The following is a 27,474-nucleotide window of genomic DNA, read 5'->3' on the forward strand; positions in this document are numbered from 1 at the left end:
TCACACTCGGCACTCTCACACTCGGCACTCTCACACTCGGCACTCTCACACTCGGCACTCTCACACTCGGCACTCTCACACTCGGCACTCTCACACTCGGCACTCTCACACTCGGCACTCTCACACTCGGCACTCTCACACTCGGCACTCTCACACTCGGCACTCTCACACTCGGCACTCTCACACTCGGCACTCTCACACTCGGCACTCTCACACTCGGCACTCTCACACTCGGCACTCTCACACTCGGCACTCTCACACTCGGCACTCTCACACTCGGCACTCTCACACTCGGCACTCTCACACTCGGCACTCTCACACTCGGCACTCTCACACTCGGCACTCTCACACTCGGCACTCTCACACTCGGCACTCTCACACTCGGCACTCTCACACTCGGCACTCTCACACTCGGCACTCTCACACTCGGCACTCTCACACTCGGCACTCTCACACTCGGCACTCTCACACTCGGCACTCACATCACACACATCACACACATCACACACATCACACACATCACACACATCACACTCAGCACTCTCACACACATCACACTCAGCACTCTCACACACATCACTCCCACACCATCACACACATCACTCCCACACCATCACACATCACACTCGGCACTCTCACACACATCACACTCGGCACTATCACACACATCACACTCGGCACTATCACACACAGCACTCTCACACCCAGCACCCTTACACACATCATACACAGCACCCTCACACACAGCCCCCACACATCACACACAGCACCCCTCAAACACAGCATCCATCGCACACACATACTGCACCCTTCACATACACACTACATCCCTCACAGACACCCACTGCACCAAACACACACACACACACTACTTCCGAACATATTTATATTTTTTATATAATATATATATATAAACACTACAGCACCCCTCACACACATACTGCACTCCTAAACACATTACGTTCCAGACACACACTAGATCCCTTACCCAACTCTGGATCATATACGCACACTAGATCACTTTATACACTCTAAATCCTTATATATACACACACTCACTAGATCTCCTACACATTCTGGGTCCTTCAAACACACACTAGACTCCTGTATACACACACACTGCGCCATCTACACACACACACTACATTCCTAAAATACACACTCTGGATCCCTTTATAAACACTAGATTCATTGTAAACAAACACATACTACACCCCGAAACACACACTCTCTACAACCCCTACAAACACTACATCACATATGTATATATATATACACACACACACTATACCCTGTATGCACACACTTACTACATCCCCTATACACACATTCTCTACAGCCCCTAGCCATATATGCATTACATTACACCAAAAACACGATACGACTAAAACCGACCTTATTACACAATACCACACCACAATCAGCTCACTCTACACACACGCAATACCACAAGCAGGCTCCAAACACATGCACAATACTCTTTCCTGGCCCTTTTGTCTCCTGGTATCCATTAATAGAGACACCAGAGACAAGTTGCAAGGAAACACAGTGCAAGCATGTTATTAAATTTTCTTGCACTGTGCAGAACAAATAGAGGGCTTTTTTTTTCTCATGCTAGAGCTCTTTAGCAGAGCTCTGCGCGTGGTCTGCCCTGGAAGAGCATTGACCCAACGCTCACTTTGAGAGGGGGCATGTTTGTCATTGGTGGGCCGCTGTGATAAAAAATGCCTGGGCCGAATTTTTCTCCCAGTCCGGCCCTGCATACATCACAAGGGTTTGTGGTAGTATTGGGGGGTTAGGACCTATAACGGGGGTTAGAACTTTAGGGGATGTAGGGGGTTAAAAATGGGATATGGGGAAGGTTTTAAAAAAAATAAAATAATATATATATATATATATATATATATATATATATATATATATATGTGTGTGTGTGTTTTATTTATTTTTTTTACCCCAAAAAAATGTAACCAGAAAATTAAACATCCCTGAAACTTACCCTGGCCAGGTGGTGGGAATCCGGCTCCCTGGTGGTCCGGTGGGAAATGCAGCTCCTTCCGGGAGGCGCCAGGAAATGAATCAGAGCGTTGCCGCGATAACCCGCACCAACGCTTTAATACAGCTTGGGTGGGCAGTGCGATACAGCGCAAATTGAACTGTGTGCGTTCTTGACGCTTCCTCAATCGTTTTTTATTTTTGAGCCGCAGCGACGCCTCTCTGTGCTGCACGGTATGGATGCTGCCGCGTCACTTATAAAAGCGCCACATGAAGAGGCGCCCCTTACAGATGTGCACCCTAGGCCGGCGCCTACTTCGCCGATAGGTGGCGCCAGCCCTATTATAATGTAATATTAATTAAAAAAAATGCATTGTAATATTAATACAATAGTGTGTACACAAGTTGTACTTTCCACATTTTCAGCACATTCACACACAATTGTATTCATTTTACTTTTTCAGGGTGTTAGGGGTCTGTGGGTGTATTTATTTTGACTCCATTTAATATTCCTGCTCCTTCCAGAAATAATAGCAGTGTCATCCCTCAAAATGTGGCCGTAGATTATGAATTACAGTAGCATTGTTAACACGCACAATACAGGTAGCCCAGACATCAGTAACTTACCTGACATTAGTTATTCCTGACAAAACGGTCACACGTTATCAAAACCTCTGAGGCACTTTACGTACAGTGCAAAAAATCCTTTTTATTTCAAAATTCCTTTTAATAAAGTACAAAATTTATAAAAATAAGTTAATGTTAAGAAAAAAAATGTTTCTATAATTGTGTGCGGATTCTTTCTTCTATTGTATTAATAGGGGGGAAAAAATCTTCCATTTATACTAGGTAAGGTAAACCAACTGAACAAATATGGTAATACCAGGCTGATAAGAGTCAGAATCAACACTTTTTGTGTATCGCACATATGTCCTAAAGATTCTCTCGGCATCCTGCGTAAGAGAGAATCGCACAAAACACCTTGTATCATTAATTCTGACTCCAATCATTTTGTAGCTGTTAATTGTGTGTAATGTGGGAATGAAGTGCATGTAATTAGTCAAGAAATTGATTTCAAAGTAAATATTTCATTCAAGGGGGTAGCTTGTTGTGGATGAAAAAGTTATTATGCAAGAATAATGGCCCACACTGTAGAACTGTCTATATCTGCTGGTAAGATAGCTATTATGGTAAATATTTTAGGCTTAAACAGCCAAATTGAAAGCATTAGTTCAAATGATTGTTTTTATAATTGCACTATTTTTTTCAAAATATATATATTTTAAATGCAATTTGAATTCCTGACAATTCTGGACTTGAAGACTTTTTAAAAATTCTGGTATTGTGGCATAAAATCTGACATTCACTGAGAAAATACTTTGAAATCTTGACAATTCACATTGTAGTGAACAACCTTGTTAATTCTGTTTTTTTTTTTTTAATATATATATATCTAAATGTATAATATGTATGCTTTATTTTTAGATATGCAGGTGAAATTCTTGATGAAGATGTCTACCACAACAGGGACCTTGTAAATAATCGGCCTTTACAGGCCCTGGTTGCCGGCCTGAAGGCCTACAGCACATGGGAGAACTTGGCATGTCTACAAGATTGTCGGGAATGTACTGGAGGAATGGTGAGTCATGGTATAAGTTGAAATTTGTTTTTCAGGGTTGGGTTTACCTTTGGACTGTCTGTGGTGTCAATTTGTAGTAGTTAATGCAGCCTGTTCATTCGAGCACAGGAAATTTCAGGAATACCAACCGGAGGAAGGTAGTTCATATCACAGTTTTTTTGTTTTTTTTAGGGTACCAAAAGGATCTCTACATTCAGACAGCGAAGCCATCAGTGCATTGTGCATTTATTTCAGTGTGGTCAGAGTCTGTGTGATGTTTCTGAATGTAATTGCTACTTTGAGTATTTACTAATGGTCCTCAGCAGGTTTTAAAAGGACACTCAGAGCACTTAAACAACCTTAGCTTAATAAAGTGTTTTTGGTGTATACATTTTCACTGCTAAATTCTCTGCCATTTAGGAGTCTGATACAGATTACCTACACATTTATTGAAAAAGAGTGTATAACTTTTAACTTCACTTGTTGCATAGCGTGCTCTATTAATACCCTACTAGAACCTAAAACCGCTTCCTCTACATGACTTAAGTTTAATTTACAGAGTAAGAGATACAAATTTCTAAAGTAAAGACACTCTGCTATTATTTCTCAAAAAAATATGAAACCTGTTTTCTTGGAGGTTGTGTGAGTCACTGTCAGGAGATTTGTGGCTAGAGCTGTATAAGCAAAGTAAATTAACTCCTAAATGGCAGACAACTAAGTGAGACTTACATGACCATTGAGGCAATGTTTTCCTATGGGAAAGGCCTAATGCTAGTGCATGCGCATAAGAAACCTCATCGGCTGACATCAGAGGAGGTGGTTAAAAGTTTAGCTAAATATCCCTTGAAATAGAAAAGTAGGGTTGTGTGTCATTTTTATTTTTAACCCAAACTGCCACAGTACCCTACTTCTCAATTTCAGGGGATAATCAGTGGAAGTGTCAATCAAGCCGTGGCGGGGGGCATTATTAAACACAACCTTTTTTTTTTTTCTTTAATTATAAGATATCTGGTGATTTACGTCATACCAAAGATCCACAAAAAACACACAGCACTGCCAGGCAGACCTATAGTGTCAGGCAAAGGGAGCCTACTTGAGTTAATTGCTCAATGGCTATTTTGGATTCTAAAAAAACTGTTCTGGCATTACAAACGTTAATGTGCCATAATATCCTTCTTTAGAACAGGTGCCCCAAATTGCACAGCATATTCAATGTGCGGTCTTACCAGTGATTTATAAAGAGGCAAAATGATATTCTCGTCCCGAGAATGAATGCCCTTTTTCATGCATGACAATACCCTACTGGCCTTGGCCACTGCTGATTGACATTGCACATTGTTGCATAGTTTGTTGTCTATAACAATTCCCAAGTCCTTTTCGTGTGTTGTTATCCCTAATTCGCTTCCATTAACGGTATACGTTGCTTGTGTATTCTTTACGCCAAAGTGCATAACTTTGCATTTTTCAACATTACATTTCATCTGCCATTTGAGTGCCCAGTCCTCCAGTCTATCTAAATCCCTCTGCAGCAAAGTAATATCTTGCTCACATTGTATTATTTTACAAAGTTTTGTGTCATCTGCAAACACTGAAACATGACTTTCAATGCTGTCTTCAAGATCATTTATAAACATGTTAAATAGAAGGGGTCCCAGAACAGACCCCTGAGGGACACCACTTGCCACATCTGTCCAGCTTGAAAATTTACCATTAACGACAACTCTTTGTACTCTGTTTTTAAGCCAATGTTCTACCCAAGAACAAGCATTTTCATCTAGACCGATTTCCTTGAGTTTGAACACTAATCTTCTGTGTGGAACTGTATCAAATGCCTTGGCAAAATCCAAATATATCACATCCACTGCAACACCCTGATCTATACTTCTACTTACTTTTTCGTAGAATGCAATCAAGTTAGTTTGACACGACCTGTGCTTCATAAAACCATGCTGATTTTTGCTGATAACCATGTTCTTCTCAAGGAATTCTTGAATATTATCCCTTAATAACCTTTCAAATATTTTACCAGCCACAGAAGTTAAGCTCACAGGTCTATAATTTCCAGGCAAGGATTTTGAACCCTTTTTGAATATAGGAACCACATCTGCCTTCCTCCAATCCTCCGGAACACTTCCTGAAAGAAAAGAATCTTGAAAGATTAAAAACAGAGGTTCACTTATTTCTACACTTTGTTCCTTAAGTACACGTGAATGGATACCGTCAGGCCCTGGAGCTTTGTTTATATTAACTTTCTTTAGTTGCTGCAGCACCTTGTCTTGAGTTAACCAATTACAATTATTCTGCAAGTTTTTAGTAGCCAAAATTTGCACATCTATTGCCATGGGTTCTTCCTTAATATATACAGAGGAGAAATAGTTATTTAAAATTCCTGCCTTTTCCTGGTCTTCATTGACTAACACCCCCGTTTCAGTTTTTAGTGTACCTACACTTTCATTTTTGTTTTTTTTAGAATTTATGTACTTAAAAAATGCTTTGGGGTTGGTTTTGCTCTCTTTAGCGATCATTTTTTCATTTTGAAGTTTAGCAAGTCTAATTGCCCTTTTGCACGCATTATTTGCTTCCTTATATCTTTTATAAGATGCATCTGATTTGTCCGATTTAAATGCTTTAAATGCCCTTTTCTTATTTTTAATCTCTTGTTTTACTTTTCTACTAAGCGACATTGGTTTTAATTTGTTTCTTTTATATTTATTTCCCAATGGTACATACTGAGAAATGTACCTTTCTAATATTTGTTGGAAGATGATCCATTTATCCTCAGTGTTCTTTTTATGCCAGTTAATATATTGTAAAGCTTCCCTTAACTTATTGAAATTGGCCTTTTTAAAATGATATGTTTTAGTATACCCCATGTGCTTTAGTTTTTTTGAGTTTATTTCAAAGGACACTATTGTGATCACTATTTCCCAAGTGCTCACCTACTTGAATGTTGGTCAAAAGATCAACGTTGTTTGTTAAAACCAGGTCCAGACAAGCGTCCATTCTAGTTGGTGCTTGTACTAGTTGTGACATGAAGGTGTCATTTAACAAGTTTTAAAACCTAATTCCCTTTGCTGAGCTACTAGTCCCTCTGTCCCAATTTATGTCCGGGTAATTAAAATCTCCAATAATTAAAGTGTTACCCAGATTTGCAGCTTTCTCAATTTGCTCAAACAGCTGTTGTTCCTCGTCAATATTAACATTAGGTGGTTTATAACATATCCCAACCAATAGTTGGTTTCCCTTCTTTTCCTCCAAGCAGATATTTACCCCTAAAGCCTCCACATTTTCCTCATCGCATTCCATTTGCTTAAGATTTGGCTTTAAATCATGGTTGACATACAAACATACCCCACCACCCTTCTTGTTTGTCCTATCCTTTCTAAATAACATGTACCCATTTAAGTTAACTGCCCAGTCATGTGTCTCATCCCACCATGTTTCTGTTATGCCTATTATATCGTATTGTTTAGTGAATGCTAATGCCTCTAGTTCCCCCATTTTGTTATTTAGGCTCCTTGCATTAGTAAGCATACATTTAATATCATGCATCACTTGTATATTTTGTGAATTATCAACATTACATAGCTTCTCTGTTCTGAGCTTGCCCATCCCCCCGTCTCCACCCTCCTTATACTGTGCTAAAGCCCATCTCCTTTCTGTCCTATCTCCATTTTGTAAATTGCTATGACCCTCCCCCCCACTACTAGTTTAAAATCTCCTCCAACCTTCTAGCCATCCTATCCCCCAGCACTGCAGACCCTCTCCCGTTTAGGTGCAATCCATCACTACTATAAAGGTTGTACCCAATCGCAAAGTCGGCCCAGTGCTCTAAAAACCCCAAAACCCTCCTTCCTGCACCAAGACTTCAGCCACGCATTAACCTCTCTAATCTCCCGCTGCCTTTCCACTGTAGCGCGTGGCACAGGTAATATCTCAGATAATACCACCTTGGAGGTCCTTTTCTTAAGTTTGCTACCTAATTCCCTGAAATCATTCTTTAGGACCTTCCATCTTCCCAGGCCACCTTGTTGAATGCTTTTTCTGCGTCCGTTGACAAGAGAAGGACTGGGGTCTTCATCGATCTGGCTTGGGCTATTATGTTCAGGGCCCTGATGATGTTGTCCCGTACCTCTCGTCCCGGGATGAATCCTGTTTGGTCCGGGTGTATTGTGGCAGGTAGCAGTGGTGCCAGGCGTGCCGCCAGGACACATGCCAGGAGCTTAAGATCTGTATTCAGCACAGAGATTGGTCGGTAGCTTGGGCACTGTGTTGGATCTTTTCCATCATTGGGGAGAATTGTGATATTTGCTCATGTGAATTGGGTCGTTGGTGTGGCCCCTTGCAGGATGGAATTTAGGGCTGTTTGCAGTTTCAGGAGGAGGTCTTGGGGGAAGGTCTTATAATACAAGAGGGGAAAGCCGCCCGGGCCCGGTGCATTGCCTGTCTTTGCCCTTTTAATAACGTGTGTCAGTTCCTCTGTGGAGATGGGTGTCTCCAGAGCCGTCTGATCACATTTGCGGAGTCCAGGTATCTCTGGATCTCGTCGAGTATGGAGGGTCGTGGCTCCTTGGTGCATCCTGGCGTAGATGATACAGCCCCTGGTAGTAGGTAAGGAACGCGGACGAGATTTGGTCTGGGCGGTGTAGGTGTTGCTGTTGTGGGCCCTTTTTTGGGGGGGATGTACAGTTGGGTCCTATGTTGTTTGAGGAGGTTCGCCAGTCATCTTGCGCATTTATTCCCGTTTTCGTGTATCACATGTCAGATACACTTTGTATAAAAAAGGATAATGAGGGGGCGGAGCCTGGCACTCAGGCTGAGCGGCTGTGTTACACTTCAGCTCCTGCTATTCACTGAACTTCGAGGGGGTAAACCCCAAAAATCACGGCACAGTCGCCCACCAGAGTCGAGGAATCATGTCGGGGATACCCGGAAGAATTGCCCGACACCAAATTCCAGACTCTATCATACCGGGAACCCGAAAGGGAACCCTGAGGCCTACCGGAGATCGAGCGCTGGGGAGACGGCCGCTTCCCGCGCTGACTGACCTGGTCGGACGTACCTCGGGGGCATCACCTCCTACCCCCCCCCCCCCCCTCTGGACCAATGGGGGTCATCTCGGTCCACAACAAGCGTCTGGAAAAGCGGCTACAGGCTGAGCCTACAATATGAGGCAACACAGCAACGAGATGGGCGAACACGAGGCGCAACTAACATGGCGGCGGTAAGCACACCAGGCGAGACATCTGAACGTCACGCAGTCATGCCGGACTATGAAGCCAGACTCACCGCTCACTTCGATGCCTTCTGGGCAAAGCTGGAGCACCGAGCTTGGCTGAACAAACGGAGCACAAGCCAGATCCAAAAGCAATTTGAGCAACATAACTGCCGACGCATCACTCCTAAATGGCACAGGGCCCCAAGATGGCGCCGCAGGAGGAGAGATCCTCTGCCTGCAGGCATACTCGTGGGAGAAAAACAAGCATCGGAGCACAGTCGCAGAGTGTTGGGGACCCCCCGTACTCCCAAGAACTCTCCCTACTCTTCTTCCGAGCAGGGAGCCCACCTGAGGGTTCCTCCTTATCGCCACCCATACACCCAAGGGAATGACCGGACTCCGGCAAAACCTTGGGCCCACGACCCTGGAGATGGGGTCAATGGACTTGTGGCAAGGGCCCCCGCTAAGGCCTCGGGCCGAAGACACAGGACACCCAAGCGACAAAGAACCAGGAGTTGCACAAGGGGACCCACAACTTTAAAGGCCAAGCGCCCGACGGGTCAAGACACCCACCCTAGGGAGGCAGACCTAAGCCTCTATAGAGCGGCGGATCAAGGAAGCAACCCCCCACAACCAAATGGACTAGACATCGCATACTACAGCTTGACTCCTCCATGTGGGGTGGGCTGAATAACAGCATGGACGCCTACCACACTCGATGCCTTGGACTGCTCCAAGTAACAGAGAGAGACACACTGTCATACCCTGAGGATTTTGCCCATAAGGTTTCCTTTCACATGCTCCGTGATGTTCAATGTTTAGTTTAATTTTTTCCTTTTATGGTCAATACTCTACGAATGTCACATAACAGATAGATATACACTGGGTCACCAGCCTGCCTTAACAACTTAAAGTGCACTTTTTATGTCTTATTCTCGTTGTTGTTCACCTCTTGGTAACCAGGGCGCAACGGCTCAGCATGCCTAGTATTTAAACTCTACTTAACTGATAGCGTTGTGCAACTCGAGTAACTATGTAATGCTTGTTTCTTGATTTACCTTCTACCGTGATAACTTGCCTTACTGCGCTTGGGCGGGCCTATATGTATACTTCTATCTTGCTGCAATTCCTGTATATTTATACTCGTGCACTTACCCACAGGTCTATGCCACACACCCTAACAAATGGGGGCTCACACCCTCGTGCATATGCGGTCAATATTATATGCAACTCATTCAGCGTGTCTTAAATTGCCCAGCATAATACTATATACATTGCGCTACTCTACTTTCTTAAGCACGCATTTTTGAAAACTCATGGCATACACGCAAAGCGCTCATGTGTAATGGCATTTGCCTGTGCACTTACTGAACCAATGCAACATACCCGGCCAAACTAATCACATACATAAACAGGTCTGTTAGCTAATCTATATCTCAGTATGAACGTTTTTGTATAACCTACACTGACCGACTAATATGTAACACTATATATATATATATATATATAGGACGTGCATGACTGTGCTGTGCCCTTGCTATTTCGTTAAAACACGTGATACCACATTTTCCTTTATTTGCCTACAACAATGCACCTACTTTTAGCTGTGTTATTTAGTTAGCATGTTACCACTCAGATCCTATGATCCATATCTTGTACTTTCTAATCCTAGTTCAACGACAAAACCTTTAAAAAACAACCTGTCAAGCCTGTAAAGTACTACTGTTGTAACGTTTATAAAATGAGGCTGTCATTCTAAGGTTTACATGCAACAATTGTACAATCAATTATGCATTTCGCACGTATTTCATGCATTAACCCTTTTGTTTCACTTTCTGTACTGACTAATCTTATGCCTCAATAAAAACAAAGATTGACAAAAAAAAAAAAAGGATAATGATGGCAACACTTTCCTGAGAGCAGAGCATTTTCATCCAGGAGCATTAAAAAATTTTTTTGACCATCTCTCAAAACTTGAGTTATGATAAAAAATTCAAGTTGGGCAGATGACCGAGAGATTTCTTCAAAGAGATTATAAAGACGAGGTCCTTAAGGATTCTTGCTCCATGACTTGGAATAAATTCAATAAGGAATCAAGTGCTAGAGAGGAACAGACAAAACCATTCGAATTACATATGCCTAGACTTTCAGTACTAATTCTGGGTCCCTGAAAGCAGCCTTACACTGCTATTGGAAAGTCCTTACCATACCACATTACACGCTGAATTTCTTAACCAGTCACATATGAGTTACAAACGGGCTCCCAATTTAAAGGATCTTCTGGTACAAACATACACCCACAAGTATTTATCGAGAGAGGAGAATGGCGGCTATTTCTGGCACCTAGGATGTAAAAGAAGTATCTATGTTGCTGGTATGTATCGGTATGACTTACACCCTGTTCCAAATGATTATGCAAATTCTATTTAAGTGTCACAAAGATTAAATATTTTGTTTTTCAGTTGAACTCATGGATGGCATTGTGTCTCAGGGCTCTTTTGATCACTGAAAACAATCTCGGACACCTGTGATAATTAGATTGCCAGGTAAGCCCAATTTAAGGAAAAACTACTTAAGGAGGGTGTTCCACATTATTAAGCAGAGCACATTTTCATGCAATATGGGGAAGAAAAAGGATCTGTCTGCTGTCGAAAAGAGCGAAATAGTTAAATGCCTTGGACGAGGTATGAAAACATTAGATATTTCACGAAAACTTAAGCGTGATCATCGCACTATTAAGAGATTTGTGGCTAATTCAGAGCACAGACGGGTTCGTGCAGATAAAGGCACATTGAGGAAGATTTCTGCCAGATCCATGCATCGGATCAAGAGAGCAGCTGCTAAAATACCATTACATAGCAGCAAACAGATATTTGAAGCTGCCGCTGCCTCTGGAGTCCCACGGACATAAAGGTGTAGAGTCCTCCAGAGTCTTGCAACTGTGCATAAACCTTCTATTCGGCCACCACTAGCCAATGCTCACAAGCAGAAACTGCTGCATTGGGCAGAAAAATACATGAAGACTAATTTTCAAACAGTCCTGTTCACTAATGAGTGCCGTGCTACCCTGGATGGTCCAAATGGATGGAGTAGTAGATGGTTGGTAGGCGGCCACCCTGTTCCAACAATGCTGCAACGTCAGCAAGGCGGTGGTGGAGTCATGTTTTGGGCCGGAATCATGGGAAGAGAGCTGGTCGGCCCCTTTAGGGTCCCCGAAGGTTTAAAGATGACCTCTGCAAAGTATGTGGAGTTTCTGACTGACCACTTTCGTCCCTGGTACAGAAGGAAGAATTATGCCTTCCGTAATAAAGTCATCTTCATGCATGACAATGCACCATCTCATGCTGCAAAGAATACCTCTGCATCAACGGCTGCTATGGGGATAAAAGGAGAGAAAGTCATGGTGTGGCCTACATCCTCCCCTGACCTCAATCCTATTGAGAACCTTTGGAGCATCCTCAAGCAAAAGATCTATGAGGGTGGGAGGCAGTTGACATCCAAACCGCAGTTCTGGGAGGCTATTCTGACATCTTGCAAACAAATTTAAGCAGAAACTGTCCAAAAACTCACAAGTTCAATGGATGCAAGACTTGTGAAGCTGCTATCAAATAAGGGGTCCTATGTTAAAATGTAACGTGACCTGTTAAAATGTTTAAAAAGTTAAAATGTTGTTATAAGTTTGATTGAAATAGCTTTTGATTTCCGTAAATATGCTGCAAACACAACAAATGACAATTTTCAGTTCTTTACAACCTATAAAGTGTTTTGAAACTTACTGTGCGTAATAATTTGGAACACTGCATTGTAAGTTTTTTATGTTTTAAAAAAATACTGTTATCATTAGGAGGTTTGTTCAACAAAATTTGAATTGTACTCTTAATAGTTGATAACATGAGAATTATGCTGACTGTTATTTGCATCAATTATTTAGGTAAATGAGAAAAATATCATTTGTATAATAATTTGGAACAGGGTGTAGTTTAGTTTGTTTCAACAAGACTGAATGGTAACTGCACCTTGGTGGGAATTAGTATTTTGAGTCCATGCAGTACAAATGAGTCTATCTGAACTGTATTAAGTGAATATGCCCATTTTGGGCTTTACTAATCTTCTTTGCCTGAAAGCCGCCTCCTCACGAGTAGGTCTCCTTGTTTTTCCTCCTATTATTATTATTATTATTATTATTATTATTATTGCCATTTATATAGTGCCAACAGATTCCGCAGCACTTTACAATATTATGAGAGGGGGGAATTTAACTATAAATAGGACATTTACAAGAAAACTTACACCAACGATAGGGTGAAGAGGACCCTGCTCAAACGAACTTACAGTCTGTAGGAGGTAGGGTATAAAACACATTAGGACAGGAAATGGCAATCAAATAAGGTGGTAGTGAAGCAGAGCTGGAGGAGAGAGTAGAGTGCTGCCTTTTAGGAGAGAGCAAGAGACAGATGTGTGAGGTAGAGGTTACTCTGGGAGGGCATGAGTTTTCCTAAAGAGATGGGTTTTAAGGCACTTCTTAAACGATTGAAGACTAGGGGAGAGTCTGATGGCAGTAGGCAGGCTATTCCATAGGAAGGGAGCGGCCCACGAGGAGTCCTGCAAGCGTGAGTTGGCCTTACGGGTGCGAGCAACAGACAGAAGAAGGTCACAGGCAGAGCTGAAAGACCGAGAAGGGGCATACCTATGGATCTGTGAAGAAACATAAGAGGGGCTAGAATTGTTCAGTGCTTTATAGCTATGGTTAGCACTTTGAATTGACTTCTATAGGATACAAAAAAGCCAATGTAAGGACTGACAGAGGGGTGAGGTTTGAGAAGACCAACTAGAGAGGTCTGGCGGCAGCATTAATTACAGACGGTAGCGATGCAATACGGCTTTTGGGAAGACCAATTAGGAGAGGGTTACAATAATCCGTGTGTGAAATTACTAGAGCATGGACAAACTCCTTGGTAGCCTCTTGCGTAAGAAAGGGACGGATGCGGGTTATGTTTTTAAGATGGAATCTACAGGATTTGGCAACATACTGGATGTGAGGCTCAAAGGTGAGGCCAGAATCAAGTATCCCGCCAAGACAGCACGCGGATTACCAGCTACATGGGTGGGAGAATTATCCACTGCGATAGCCCGAGGGAGTAAATAATGGAACGTAGTTTAGAGGCTGCTGAGGTCAAAAGTGGGTTAATGGGAATTTTAAAGTCTCCGAGAATTAGGGATTGAATATTAGAAGAGTAGGGTAGCCAGACAGCAAAGTGGTCAAGAAAGAGGAGAGGGGAACCAAGGGGGCGATATATAACAGCAATATTAGCAGAGAAGGGTTTGAAAAGGCAAATAGAATGAATTTCAAATTATGGGAAAGAGAGGGAAGAGGGGGTGGGTAGAGGTTTGAAGGAGCAGTGAGGTGAGAGAAGAAACCCAACAGCACCACATTTGCTTTCAGAGTGCCTTGTGTTGTGGGAAAATGAAAGGCCACCAAAGTATAGAGAGGCAGGGATAGTGGTGTCAGAGGGAGAGATCCATGTTTCAGTTAAGGCTAGTAAGTCGAGGGAACGAGAGATGAAAAGGTTGTGCACAGCAGTGGATTTAGGACATTGCCCAGACTACTTTCAAATTGGTGCTGGTTATTGCAACTAAACCAAACAGAGTGCATTCCAGAGGGCAGTATAGAAGGAGGATTTAGAGGAAGAGTAACATGAGATGGGTATGAGATTGGTGTGGTTCCTTGAGTTATTACGTGGTGGGTTTGCCGAGATGGGACCGGGGTTTGGAGAGACATCACCAGCAGCTAGGAGCAGAAGGATAGGAAGGAAGTGAAGGTGGGAGTAGGACTTGAAAAGTTTTGTAGATGGGTATGCGTATAGAGGATTTGGGAGGAGTTGGAGGAGGTATGCTGGAAAGGTATATGTAGAGTGCATGGGATGAATAGAGAGGGAAAGGGAGTTAAGTGGAAGTAATGAAGATGGTGTTGCCAGGGACAGGTGAGCAGAGGGATAGGGATATTTTAGTAATGAGAGAAGTTAGTGTGAAAGTGAAAAATAGAAGGGAGAACATTATTTATTATTCTGCCATTAATAAACTTTGAAAATGTTTTTCACCATCCCTGAACTAGTGCACATTTGCCGAGATAGAGGATAGTGAGGAATTGTCTCTGTTAGGCCTTTCCCTTGCCATGGCCTTTTGTATCAATTTGCAACTCTCCCCAAACCAACTGGAGAGGAGCCCCAATGAACGATACAAGACAAGGTTCAAAGTGACTTCTCATATTTAATGGACTGTATTATTCCCAACAATAGACCTCTGGGTTTAATTTTAAGCCCACTGTTTGATTTGTTTCTAATCTATTTCCACATATCTTTGGAAATGGCACTTTGGTGATTTTCCTACCTCCACTGAATGTGATCGAGGTTTGGTATTGGTTTCCTCTGAAACTATCCACCCTCACTTTAAAGTTCACATACCTGACGTCTCCACCCTTCTTGTTAATTTTAATTTGAGCATGCATTTAAATTTTGCAATATAGATGTAGCACTGCCTTGATAAAAGTCCCGGTGAGGACTGAAACTTTGATTTTGTTTGTTTTTGTGTGCTATTATGCTGGCTGCTTAAATACATTTTATCAATACGAATTCTCCCGAGTGCCCTCTTTCACGCTGAACTAGAACTTATTGGTCCGAGAATTTGCACCAACAGAAAGTAAGTGGGGAAACACTGAGTGTGGAAACCTAGGTTTCGTGTGCGTGTGTGTATATAACTTTTTTTTATTTTTGTTCTTTTTTTAATTGGTAATAAGGGTTGATGAGAGCATGTTAGGCGTAAATGCATTTAATTCACAGTGCCCGTAGAGTTTAGCTTGCTGAATGCACAGGTTTGGTTCTGGTGCTGTGGACCAGCTAAACAGAAGTGGTTTAGTTGCAATAAGCAGCACTTAGCACCAATTTGAAAGTAGTCTGGGCAATGTCCATCTCGAATATGGCTGTACAATCTAGTTAAAATGCTCTGCTCAACTGCGGAATTAGAAGGCTACTAATTTGCCAAGTGAAGTCGACTCACGTGCTGCATTTATTGCTGGCGCATATTATGGAATTAAATGCTTACTTGGTTTTGTGTTTATAATTGTGTTCTGTAATCTAAGTAGTTGGTACCTTATTTTATTTTTATTTTTGTATTCTTTATTTTTTATTGTGCAATGAGATAAGGACAGACAAGCTCGTGGTGCCCCAATAGCAGTCCTCGAGCGTATTTTCATGTGTAACAGTAGGAGCAATGGGTTAATCGGCACAATTTTTTATAATAACTGTAGCATAACCATCTTATTTATTAAGACTGCGCATTTGGTTTGGATAATCTTTTAGTGGTTCTCGCTAATCTTGCAGCAGATTATATCACAGTAAAACAGTAAAACAAATAGAGATCACGTTTGCTCTAAGCTGTACTTTATAGACACTATGCTTGCTTACAACTATACTGCCTGCTCAGCTCAGACAGATGAGAGGAATGCGCTGCGACGTCCATTGACTGCCTAGCTAGGCAACAACAAATAACAGGAGGAGAGTGTGCGCAATATGAGGTTTCAAAAGACATGTAGAACTAAGTGGTAAGCAAAAGATAATAATGAGGAATGCAAAATAATACTTCAGGGCACAACTTTCGAACATCCATATAGCATAGGGTAGTCAGGTGTTGTGGCCACGAGTTTGAGAGCCCAGATCAGCCTATGCCAGTCACAGTTATTGCCGAATCTCGCCATGGGAGATATAGTGGCAGGCCATAAAGTGCAGCAGTAGCTATATAGTCCCCGTGCTAGGCACCCTCTGCGCCCTCTTATGTGTCGTCTTGTGTGGTTTGTGTTGGATGCTTCCTAGCTTTGAGTGTGTTGTCTCGGTATGTCCGCTTGTTTCCCTTGTGTGGTTGATGATGCCGGATTTGAGGTAGTCCCAGCTGTGGGCTGTTCTTTGCCGCTGTTTGATCTCGCTGTCGCGGCTGTTCCGCCGGGTGGGTGGGTTTCCGGTTGGGCCTCCGCTGCTGCTTGCCTTTCTCGTGGCTCGTTGGATGTACAGGTATGATATCACCTGTTGGGCTGTGATGAAGGGAGGTAGAGCCACCAACTCCTCTGACCCCCTGGGCCCGTGCCTGGTTGTCTCACTGGGTATTCTGAGCTCCGCTGTAGAGTATTCCCCTCTGCTGACTGTGGCGCGAGGGGGGGGATAGGGCCGGGCCCCTCAGAGTCCTGATACCCGGTCGGGGACTGTTTGGCAGGATAGTGGGGAGACAGCCGTCCGCCCCTCTCACTGCCGGCGCAGGCCCCAACTTGGTCATGGAAGGCCTCACCTCCAGGGGACTGAAGCCTGATGAGCCAGCCTCGCTCTGGATCCAGAGACCCCGTAGTACCGAGGATCAGTGCTGTCAATCGGTGTTCAAGTTTTTCCCCCCATAATTTAGAGCCTTTAATGTGTGTGGAATGCTGGAGCTGATGTAGCTTGCGACCGTCCAGCTCGGCGGTCCAGCCCTGCCCCTTAGTTGGTACATTAATATTATTTTTTTTAATTTGAACTTTTCTTGCGATTTAGTCCGTCGTGGTTCTGCCTAGTTCCATCAAGCCCGGCCTAGTTTTAGACTTAGAGGTGTTCCCCCTTTTTCAAATTCCTTTCATTGTAGTGGTTTGGTCTGCCTGACAGTCTTATGGTCAGGGTCAGATTTACATGTCAGGTGCTTGTAGGTACAAAATTTGAAGTCGCCTCCTGCTCCCTAACCCCCCAAAAAGGCAGATAAAGAAAATATAAGGAATCTATGACCTGGACCTGAACATATTTCTGCTCTGCTCACAACTGTGTAAATATATGCAGTTTTTAAGATTACTGTTACAATTGGTTAGGATAAATGGGGCAGGGGGGAGTTAAGGTAAGAGGGGTTAATGTCAATTAGATGACATAGGGTGCTTACTGTTAAGAAGATTAACAGCTTGAGATGCATTAAAGTTGTCGTGTAAAGGCTGTTTAGGATGATTGAGTTTAGTGTTAGAGCTGTGTTAAATTTAGTATTCCGGTACATGAGGTGTTTAGTTTTTAAGAGGCGTTAAACATAGGATTAACATCAGGTGTCTATTCCTAGGTTTATGCGTTAAGTGCTGGAGTTTGAAGGACTATTTGCAAAATACTCGCCTTTTGGTAGTCCAGTCAGATTGATGAGATTAGAGCTGCAGGAGTGGTTATACGGTGTGTTTTACTAAGAGATTCCCCTGCTGCTCCTGCAAGGTATTTCCTGTGTGAGAGGTTACTATTGGGCAGATGAATATTAATCCCTTCCTTGTCTTGTCCGGCCTCACACACAGATACCGGAGGAGCTGGGACATCACTGAGTTTTACACCCTCAATAACTGTTTCTGCAGCTCTGCTCTTAAGGCTAACTGCACTACAGAGGACACTGGCCAAGGCTCCTGGTACTTATCTCACACCAACCATTCTATTAAAGCTCATAAATGCACATAATGTGTTTAAAACAGTCGCTGCCTAGTGGGCCGGTGCCTACTCTGCCTAATGGGAAATCCGTCCATGCATGCGGTGCCTGCCATCTCAGCAGATGCAGTTGGGAGAAGCTGATAGATCATTGTGTTTTTTTTGCCCTATTTAAGGACGGTCATTGACGCTTCAGGCTCTGTGGAAAAGCTTTGTTCTTGTTAGGATGGAAAGGATGAGTGGCCATTTAATTGCGCACTGACTTTTTTATCTTTCATTTTAATTTTAATTTTTTTTTCTCATATATATATAATATTCTAATTTTGGCAGCCCAGAATTGATGTTGCACAAATGCCTGATATTGTCTTTAGGCCGGGTAATATTGTAGTCATTTTTGCAGGTCATAGGAATTTTTTTTTTAGGTCAGAATTGCTTTTTCTGTACTAATATTCTGCCAATATTCAGTTTAAATGAGGTTGTTTTTAATTGTAAATTAAAGTGTGCAGCTGGTAATGTATCACTAATGTCCGTTTATGTTCCCGGAGAAGTGCAGGCATAGTTAGCATCCACTTCTTCACTTGTTATGTGGTTGGTACTTTCTGGTGTGCATCCTCATAGAACATTGTTTTATTAAGCGATAGCAACACAGTTGTTTTGCCAGGGATGCAGCTCCTTTGGCTTGTGGAGATAATGTTTGATTGACAATCCAGGCTTAGATAAAGCAGACAGAGACATAGATCAAATGATATATACCTTTTAATAGTATACCAATCAGTCAGTCACCATCTGATTAGCACCATGGGGTCACTTTTTTTTTCTTTTCTTGCTATGCAGAGATACTATCTTGACATAATAGTCTCTTTTAGTAGACTAATCAAATTGTTCGAACAGGGTGAATACCCTTAGGCTATATGACTTCACCTATGACATGGATCACACTTTGAACTGTCACTGGCATTTTCTGTTGATGGTCAATTAATATTTTGTGCTAGACTTGAGGACTAAAATATGCAGTTAACAGTTGAAAAAGAGAGTACAGGGCTGTTTTTTTTTTTTTATTTGACTTAAAAATATATATGTTTTATGTTTTTTTTTTGTTTACAAGATTAATTTATTTGAAGCTTGATCATATCAATGGTAAGGAATGACCGCTCTGATTACCAGTGTTATTTAAAAAAATTTAAATGTTTTTTTTTTTTTTTTTTTTAAAAACCATCATAACCCTTATTTAAAGTGAAGTGGTTACCTCCTCCCCCTCCTACCCCTCCCAAAAAGTGAAAAAAAATTAATATATATATATATATATATATATATATATTTTATGATAGTTGACTCTTTATGAAATACTTATATTGACTATGTTGGAATGTTCCTGAAATTCCAACCCGGTAATGCGATATACTGAGACAAAGTAGGGATTATTTCCTATGCCTGACACTTGTAGACATTGGGTGGAGCCACTGCCATCTAGAAGTGATGGCTGCTGGGGATTGACTTTATCTATGGGGAGTCTAGCAGAATCCTAGACCTCAGTTCTGCACTCTTGCCCCTGGATGTTAATTTGACAATGCAGTCTCATTACTTTTGGCTAAATGTGGTTCCAGACAGCAGGAGTTCAGACCTGAAAAGTTTAATGTTGTATTTTATATTGGGAAATCTGTTTGGTCTCTACAACTTTGCTTTTGCAGGTATAATGTCAATCCATATGTGCAAATATAGACTGGACACATAAAATGATCATATACACAAAAAGACTGGGCTCAATATGACTAGTCGTTTGGAAAACATAAAAACTGATTGTTGGGAATTCAAAGTGCGTTTCACATTTTAGCGCATAATGGTTAAATTGGAAAAAACATTTCAGTCTGTGTTTTCAGTTTAGCTATTTTGGCTCAAAATTTCAAAAATATTTTTGCGTTCACTTGGAATTCCCAACCAGTCACACTTTGGGGAATAATCCTGTGTATGTTTTGTGAACTCCGCAAATCTATGAAATTGCAAAAACAAAAGAGAAAATGAAAAATTACACTTATGCACTCATAAAACAGAGTGGGTCTTTTTATAAGCATTTTTACTTTATGTATGCAGCCAGTATATCACTTTTAAATAGAAACCTTATAAAATCTGCATTCAGTTTTTTCAAAATGTTTCCATAAAAATATAAGAAAGGATTACTTTGATGTTGAAATGTAATTACATATCAGAGTCGGTCACTTAGTTTCTTTAAAATGGCTCTGTTCAGAGTGTTTTGTCCCTTGTAAATGAAGCAAGTGTATCAAATTTACACAATAGTTGCCAAGTCTAATTTTCTTGTCCAGATAGTCCTACTTTTTGGGCTCCTGTCCCATCAAAAATGGATCTTCTAATCTGTTCAACTTTATAAAATTTGCCCACGATTTAGTTTGAAAAGAAAAACGTGGATACCGCACTCACCAGGCAACCAGTGTGCACCGGATCCGAGGATGGCCGAACCTCATTTGAAAAAATAGCAGCCAAAAATAGCAGCTTTATTTGAGTAAAGACAGCAACGTTTCGCCCCAAGGGCCTTTGTCAACTTTGACAAAGACCCATCTGGTTGAAACGTTGCTGTGTTTACTCCAATAAAGCTGATATTTTTGATTATTACCTTGAGTGTCTGGTCCACCATTTTTTGCGATTTAGTTTGAGACTGCTCCGGTTAGTGTTAATTAATACTATTGAACTGTCAATATAATGTTATAATGCTCCTAACTGGCATTATATATGTATTGCATGAAGGCAAAAAGGTGGTAAATCTCACTGTATCATTTTTCTTCTGTCTGTTACTATACTTTTTTTTTTTTATTTCTAGATTGAAATATCTTGTTCGATCCATACCACACAGTAAAATAAGGATGTAACATAGAAATTGTATCTATCAGTAGTGTATAGTCATCTGCAGTTGATTAGGACTCAGTTTTGCAGAAACTGCATATCATCCAAACAGATGTGAGTAAGTAAGCCAAAACAAACAATTGAAGAATTGCTCTGAGAAGCTGCTTAGATTACAGAATAATGCAGGCGTCTGTCACTTTTAATCCTCATTAGCCCACTGATGAAATCAAGCTGTTTTCCAAAATGTGTACAGTGTCTGCATATAGAAAGTAATAAAAGCTTATTTTATAAAGCGATGTCACGGAATGCTCACAGTCCCCAAGAGGGTTTACAGGTGAATCATGTTACTAGAGTGGCATACAGCGCATTCCATGTTAAAGTCCGATAAACAGTTCACAACTAATGCTGACACTCAATATAGTGCAAATAGAGAGAATTATCCAGGCCATAATATTGGAAGATAAAAAAAAAATACAGACCCAGAGACGGCTCTGCCCCCTCTCCATCTGGGGTTAATAAGAGGGAATAAGTAGGGGTATCAAACAGTTGGAAGACACTGGAAAATAAAGTAAGGATCAGCAGGACTGTGTAGATGGTCAAGTGGCTGATAATAGGGAGATGCATGGTAGATCTCTTGAAGAACAGCGTAACACACAAAGGGTGAAAAACCCAGCATGGAGTACTAAATTAAATAACAAGCACATTATGGAAATCAATGGGTAAAAAAAAAACTCCAGCAGGGGACAGTGTAGAATTGAATAAACAACTCCAGCAGGGCCCAACATGACAGTAAAGGTAAGAAAATAAGCAGGAAGGAGCAAAACACAGCAGGCTGTATGGTGATGAAGAGAAGAAAAATAAGCTGGGACACAGTAGCAACAAAGAGAACATCCAACAGGTGAAAATGTGGCTATGAATAGAATACAGAAAAACCCTGCGTGTTTTTCATCTTAGAAAAGAACACCAAACGAACAGTTAATTTTATCCTAAGTTGTAATGCTATCATAAAGATAAATAGTATATTAAATGGCTCTCCAGAGAGTCAGCACCACCATGTCTGAAGGTCCTACTACATCATTTTACTAACTGTAAGACACAACTGTGTTCCACAATAGCTCCTACTCACTTTAATGCAAAAGACCGTGCTTGGAGGTTATTTTCCTTAACAAGGTGATTCTCTCCAATGAGGTGGACACTATCAGCGTACCATTATCAGACCAGAGACATCGTTCATTCCATTGCTATATTCCCCCCCCCAGCAAGTGGAGGCCAGTACTTGTGTTCTTTCCCTCTGTTTCCCTGTCATTCAGTGATGACAAGTGACTGGCAGCTGAAGGAAGGGACCACATTTTTACTTTACCTTAGTGATTTGAAAATCTATAAATTTGCTAGTAGTCCTGTGAGCACAATGTATACTTTTTAAATTTTATTTCATTGGATATGATAAGATATGTACTATTGCAGATACACTTTAAGTATCAAACTCACATTTTATGTTTAGTTTGAAGTGTTGGCATTCTATAATTTGGTTTCTTTTAGCAGTTTGGCTACAAAGCCAACCACCATAATTGCTCTGTACACTAGGAGCAGGGCTTGCAAGCTCCATGATCCCAATTATCCTAGCTATGACAACATCTAAAACAGAACATTGAATGCAAACGTATTCAGAGGTGAAGTGAGGTACCACTACCAATGTTATATGTCTATTGGCAGTATTACCATGAATGTTATTTAGTTACTGAGAGAGAACTGAGGCTAAATTAGTGATAGGTGGTGAATATGCCTACATTAGACGATTTGCATGAAAAACAGAATATTAGCAATACAATTTAAATGAACATGCAAAGGAAAATGATAGCTAACTAGCACTGTTAGACTGCTGAGACAAGCAGTGCATCGAGAGAAGGTTAGTTGCCACCATGGAGACAGGAGCTCAACGTCTGGATAGTAGGCTGGTACAATTACATGGAAGGACAGTCATCCGATACCCTGACTGGGCAGTGCGGTGAAGGCCTGTGGTTTCTGGTCGAGAGATCAGCTTGTCGGAGACCAGATATGGCATCCCTCCAGCCCTGGGTGTGCTGTAGAGCCAACACCTCACAACCATGGACCCGGGCACTCACAGAGTCCAAGTCCCTCCCTTTTGAGATACTGCGTGAGGCCCTAAAGTGATGTCTGGCAGACTAATGGCTCTCCACCTGCATGAATGGTGTAATGGGGTTAGACCTCGTGTGGCTCTAAGCCTAGGTGGGCATCATGGAGTAGAGCTATATTCTTCAGGAGCATATTTGCCAGAAAGGGTCCCCCGGGTCTCTCTCAGCAGTGCACCTCTGATTGTTTTATTTTTATATCAATAATTGTGTAGCAGCTATAATTGTGTTTGAGGTGGGAGCTATTGTCATAGGCAGAAGATGGCAGTCGTTTTTTGCACAGTAAAATATTTTTTTTTTGCTAAATGCAAGCATTTAAAACCAGTATTACTAAATTCTGTTATGTTTGTTTTTTTAAATTTAAAGTGTTACCTATTTTTCATCTCCAAATATATCTGTAATCCATGCAATAAATCTAGTTAATTTAAATTACAGCTGTCAATTTAAAAAATATATTAATCCTTCTTAATACTAGATTAAATAAAAGGATTATTATATTAGAAAATAGTTTTGAATGAAGTATCTATTTATTTGAGCAAATCGTTTCGCTACAATGACCACGTGGGACTAATGATTAATTTCTGAAACAATACTGAACATATGGTTAACAAATATAGAAAATAGTGAGGTAAAAATAAAGATGGGAAAAAGAAAAAAAAAATCACATTGTATCCACTCACATGCCCCCCCTTCCCTTTCCTCTCCATCTAATTAATTATTTTGAGTATATTATGTTACCCTCATTTCTGTAAGATTAGGTAGGATTTTGTTATTATCTAGTTTACAATACTGGATAAACGTCTCACTAATGTTGTTCCTTTTCCGGCATTGAAATGTGTGTTTTACATATTTATGTAAAAACTAAATAAAATGTACATTTTTATTTGTAATTTTTTTAAAACAGTTTTTAGATGACCGTTATCCTTTACCTGTCTGCTCTATATATGAATATAATGGCATCATCAGTTTATATTTCTTACCCCCTTATTTAAAGCAGAATATCGAATCAGCTTCCAACCACAGAGAACTAGCACATGCTTTGCGTTTGCAATGTAATGTTAGTATCCAACAGGGATCAACAATGTAACATTGTAGACATTTATAATTGAAGGGCCAGCCCTTCAAAAAATACTTTAAAAAATGTATTTATTATTTTTTTTTAAGGGAGCTACATGCAGTTTAAAGAAGAGATCAGTTCCTCTCTTCTTTCCTGTACTTATTGTTATATTACTGGTGTGTTCACGTGACACATGCCTGCATATTATCACATTTTCCATTCCACGTCATCACACAGCTGGGCATGTCTTCCATCTCCTTACAATGTATTTTCAGAAGACTCTAAGTGCTCCTAATTGGAAGAGACTCACTAGTTCATGTACATTTAGATGGGCTTGTTTTTCTTTATTTTTCACTTATTAATAAAATACTTTGTATAAAAAACAGCTGTGTAGGGAAAACACCACGGGTGAAAAGGGAAAATTATTCCAATCAGTATTACCATAAGATCTGTAAGGAAAACAATTGTGATAAGGATCATTAGAGTCCATATTAATAAAGATCAAGTGGTTCTCTACTATTATACAAAAGTGTGTGTCTGTAAGGCACATATTAACAGAACGGATTTATGAAGATGTTAGTAAACAAGAAATGTCTCTCTGATGTACATAGAAATTAATAATTAGTTCTCCATAATAAACAGCCATTTTGACAAAGTACATCTCTAATTTAATTAACAAAAACAGATTTTAAAAAGGCACATTGATCAATAAATTGATCTGGGAAATATTTAGTAACTCCTTCAAGACTAGGTTTGGTTGAATTACTTGTAATTGGTTCTGAAATGGTTAACAAAGTAGTGGATCGCTGAAGTAGAGAGTGGAGTTCTGATGTATAAACAAGTAAGAATAGGTGCCTGGCTTGATCTTCCATTAAGAAATGCTCCTGTGCTGAGCATGCTATCTAATGAGGAGCCCGGACCACATATATCGGTCAGAGCTAGCTATTTTGGGTGTTATTAGGAGATGGTTGCGAGAGGAGGATGGCCTAAGACTTGCATAAATCCAGGTTTTGGATTGCAGCCAACAGATATGTTCAGATTGCTCCACTCTAATCCATAGTTTTTGATTGCTGGAACCTCAGTCCACTTCGTTACTAACAAGGTTCAATGCATAGTATAGTCCTATGTCCAGAAGACCCAGTCTCCCTCTCTCGTTTGGTAGTAAAGGTGTAGAACCTCAATCTTCTCAGATCACTTGTCCAAACAAAATAAGTACTTTGATAAAGGAACATGGTACGTGTCTAGGTATGGCCTGGAACACGTATAGAAGAAATGAATGTACATTTGCACTATTATTGATTTTCCCAAACCATAAAAACATTTCCTTAAATGACTTATGGAAGTGTTCCCTTCTAGAACTTCATGTTTCTTTTAAAGCTATAACTTGAGGGACATGTGCTTATTATCAGAGGATTTCTGATGCTGGTGACAACTCCTCATACAAAACTTAGCAAGGACTAAATAATAACCTATTCATCTACCTTCCAAATATTTCAAGGATGTAGCTAGAGTTATTCCCATAGTGACATTCATCACAACTGTCACAGCGGCCTCTTCTGTAACTATAAAGGCTTTAATTCACCACCTACCATCCAGCAAGCGACCGTTTGCCGTTTACTGAACCATATGTATCTCTTTATGCATTTCAAACCATGCATTGGTTTAACGCGGAATCTTGCTAGTTGGATTGCTTCAGAACATGACACTAACGTTTCTTTTTATTTATTTTTTATTTTTTTTAATAATTATTGAGTTTTTTAATAGATTATAAAAAGACAAAACATATCACATAACCGAGCAAGATGCCACAAAAAAAGGCATTCTAACTGGGAACAACATATAATAACATACAAATAACTACTGAGACAAAAAGTATCAAATTACAATATCTTAAGTACAATAATAGCAGAAAATAAGCATAACCGCTTCTACACGAAAAGACAAAGATGGGCTATAGCTTGCAAACAAGACACACGAAATTGGTCTTGCATAGGATAATAAAAAGGAGAGTCAAATTACCCATAAACGAATTACTTTAGTATCTACTAGGGGATCAGAGGGATCATACGAGTCTATCCTATTCTTGCTTTCATCCAAGATTTGGCAAAAATTGAAACACGTTTTTCCCAAATTCCAGCCCGTTACCAGCCTCTAATGTCTTCAATAAATTTAGAATAGAACACACAAAGTCCCTCATTAGAGAAATTGTTACTCAAGAGTAAGCCCTTCTCCATCTCAAGTTGGTATAATAGTTGTGCTTTAACTTGACCTTTATTTGGGATCTCCGTATTTTTCCAGAATCTAGCAATTAAGATTTTAGTTGCCATTAAGCAATGAACAAGTGCAAAATCCGCTTTAAACTCAGAGCGTATACCTCCAATTCTAAAAATAAGTTCAAATATAATATTCCATAGAGGTTTAATTCTGGGACAAGTCCACCAGATATGGAGTAAAGTCCCTTCAGGATGGAAACACCGCCAACAATTTGGAGCGTTAGAATTTGATATTTTGGAAAGTCTTACAGGGACCATATACCATCTAAACAACATTTTAGTGAAAGTCTCTAGAATATTCAGATTATGTATATGTTTCCTCGTCATCAAAAATGCTTTACACCAGTTGTTGTAAGGAATAGAGATACCCAAGTCTTCTTCCCATTTAGTTAAAGCATTGGGTATATCCGGGACCCCCGTGAGTTTTATCAGATCTATCGCAAGAGAGAAAACCTTCTTTACAGCTAGGCCTGAAAAAATCTTCCTAAACAGATTACCCCTATCAACATCTAAGGAAATAATATGATCTTTAAGAAAACTCTTAAGATGTAAATAGTTAAATATTTCTTTAACGGGTAAATCTAGCTCCATCCTAAGAACTTCAAAACTTTTCAAATGCTGTCCAATATATAGATCTTTTATCTTGTAATTATAATTTTTATACCAATGCCCTAAATTTATCTCTAACATAAACTGTTCTAAAGAGCGTATAGTAAGATTCTCATAAAGTTTTTTTTTAATTTTCAAGATATTTTTTATATTTGACCATTCTTTGAGAGTTTGAGATAGGGACAGAACAGACAAGACTGAGATGTCATGCAGATCTTTATTCTGGCTAACTTCTCTCCACAAAAG

At 40.5% G+C, this 27,474-nt stretch overlaps 1 protein-coding gene across 1 annotated transcript in view; it reads left to right on the forward strand.

The window, feature by feature from the left end:
* The window catches only part of ACOXL (acyl-CoA oxidase like), a 447,901-nt gene that overhangs the window by 204,974 nt on the left and 215,453 nt on the right, over positions 1–27,474 (forward strand). Inside the window, exon 12 of the mRNA XM_063443672.1 lies at positions 3,481–3,634. Within this exon, the coding sequence (XP_063299742.1) occupies positions 3,481–3,634 (154 nt within the window). The remainder of the gene's footprint in view (positions 1–3,480; positions 3,635–27,474) is intronic.

The sequence above is a fragment of the Pelobates fuscus genome, chromosome 2 (genome assembly GCF_036172605.1).
Source record: "Pelobates fuscus isolate aPelFus1 chromosome 2, aPelFus1.pri, whole genome shotgun sequence".
NCBI classification, from domain to species: Eukaryota; Metazoa; Chordata; class Amphibia; order Anura; family Pelobatidae; genus Pelobates; species Pelobates fuscus.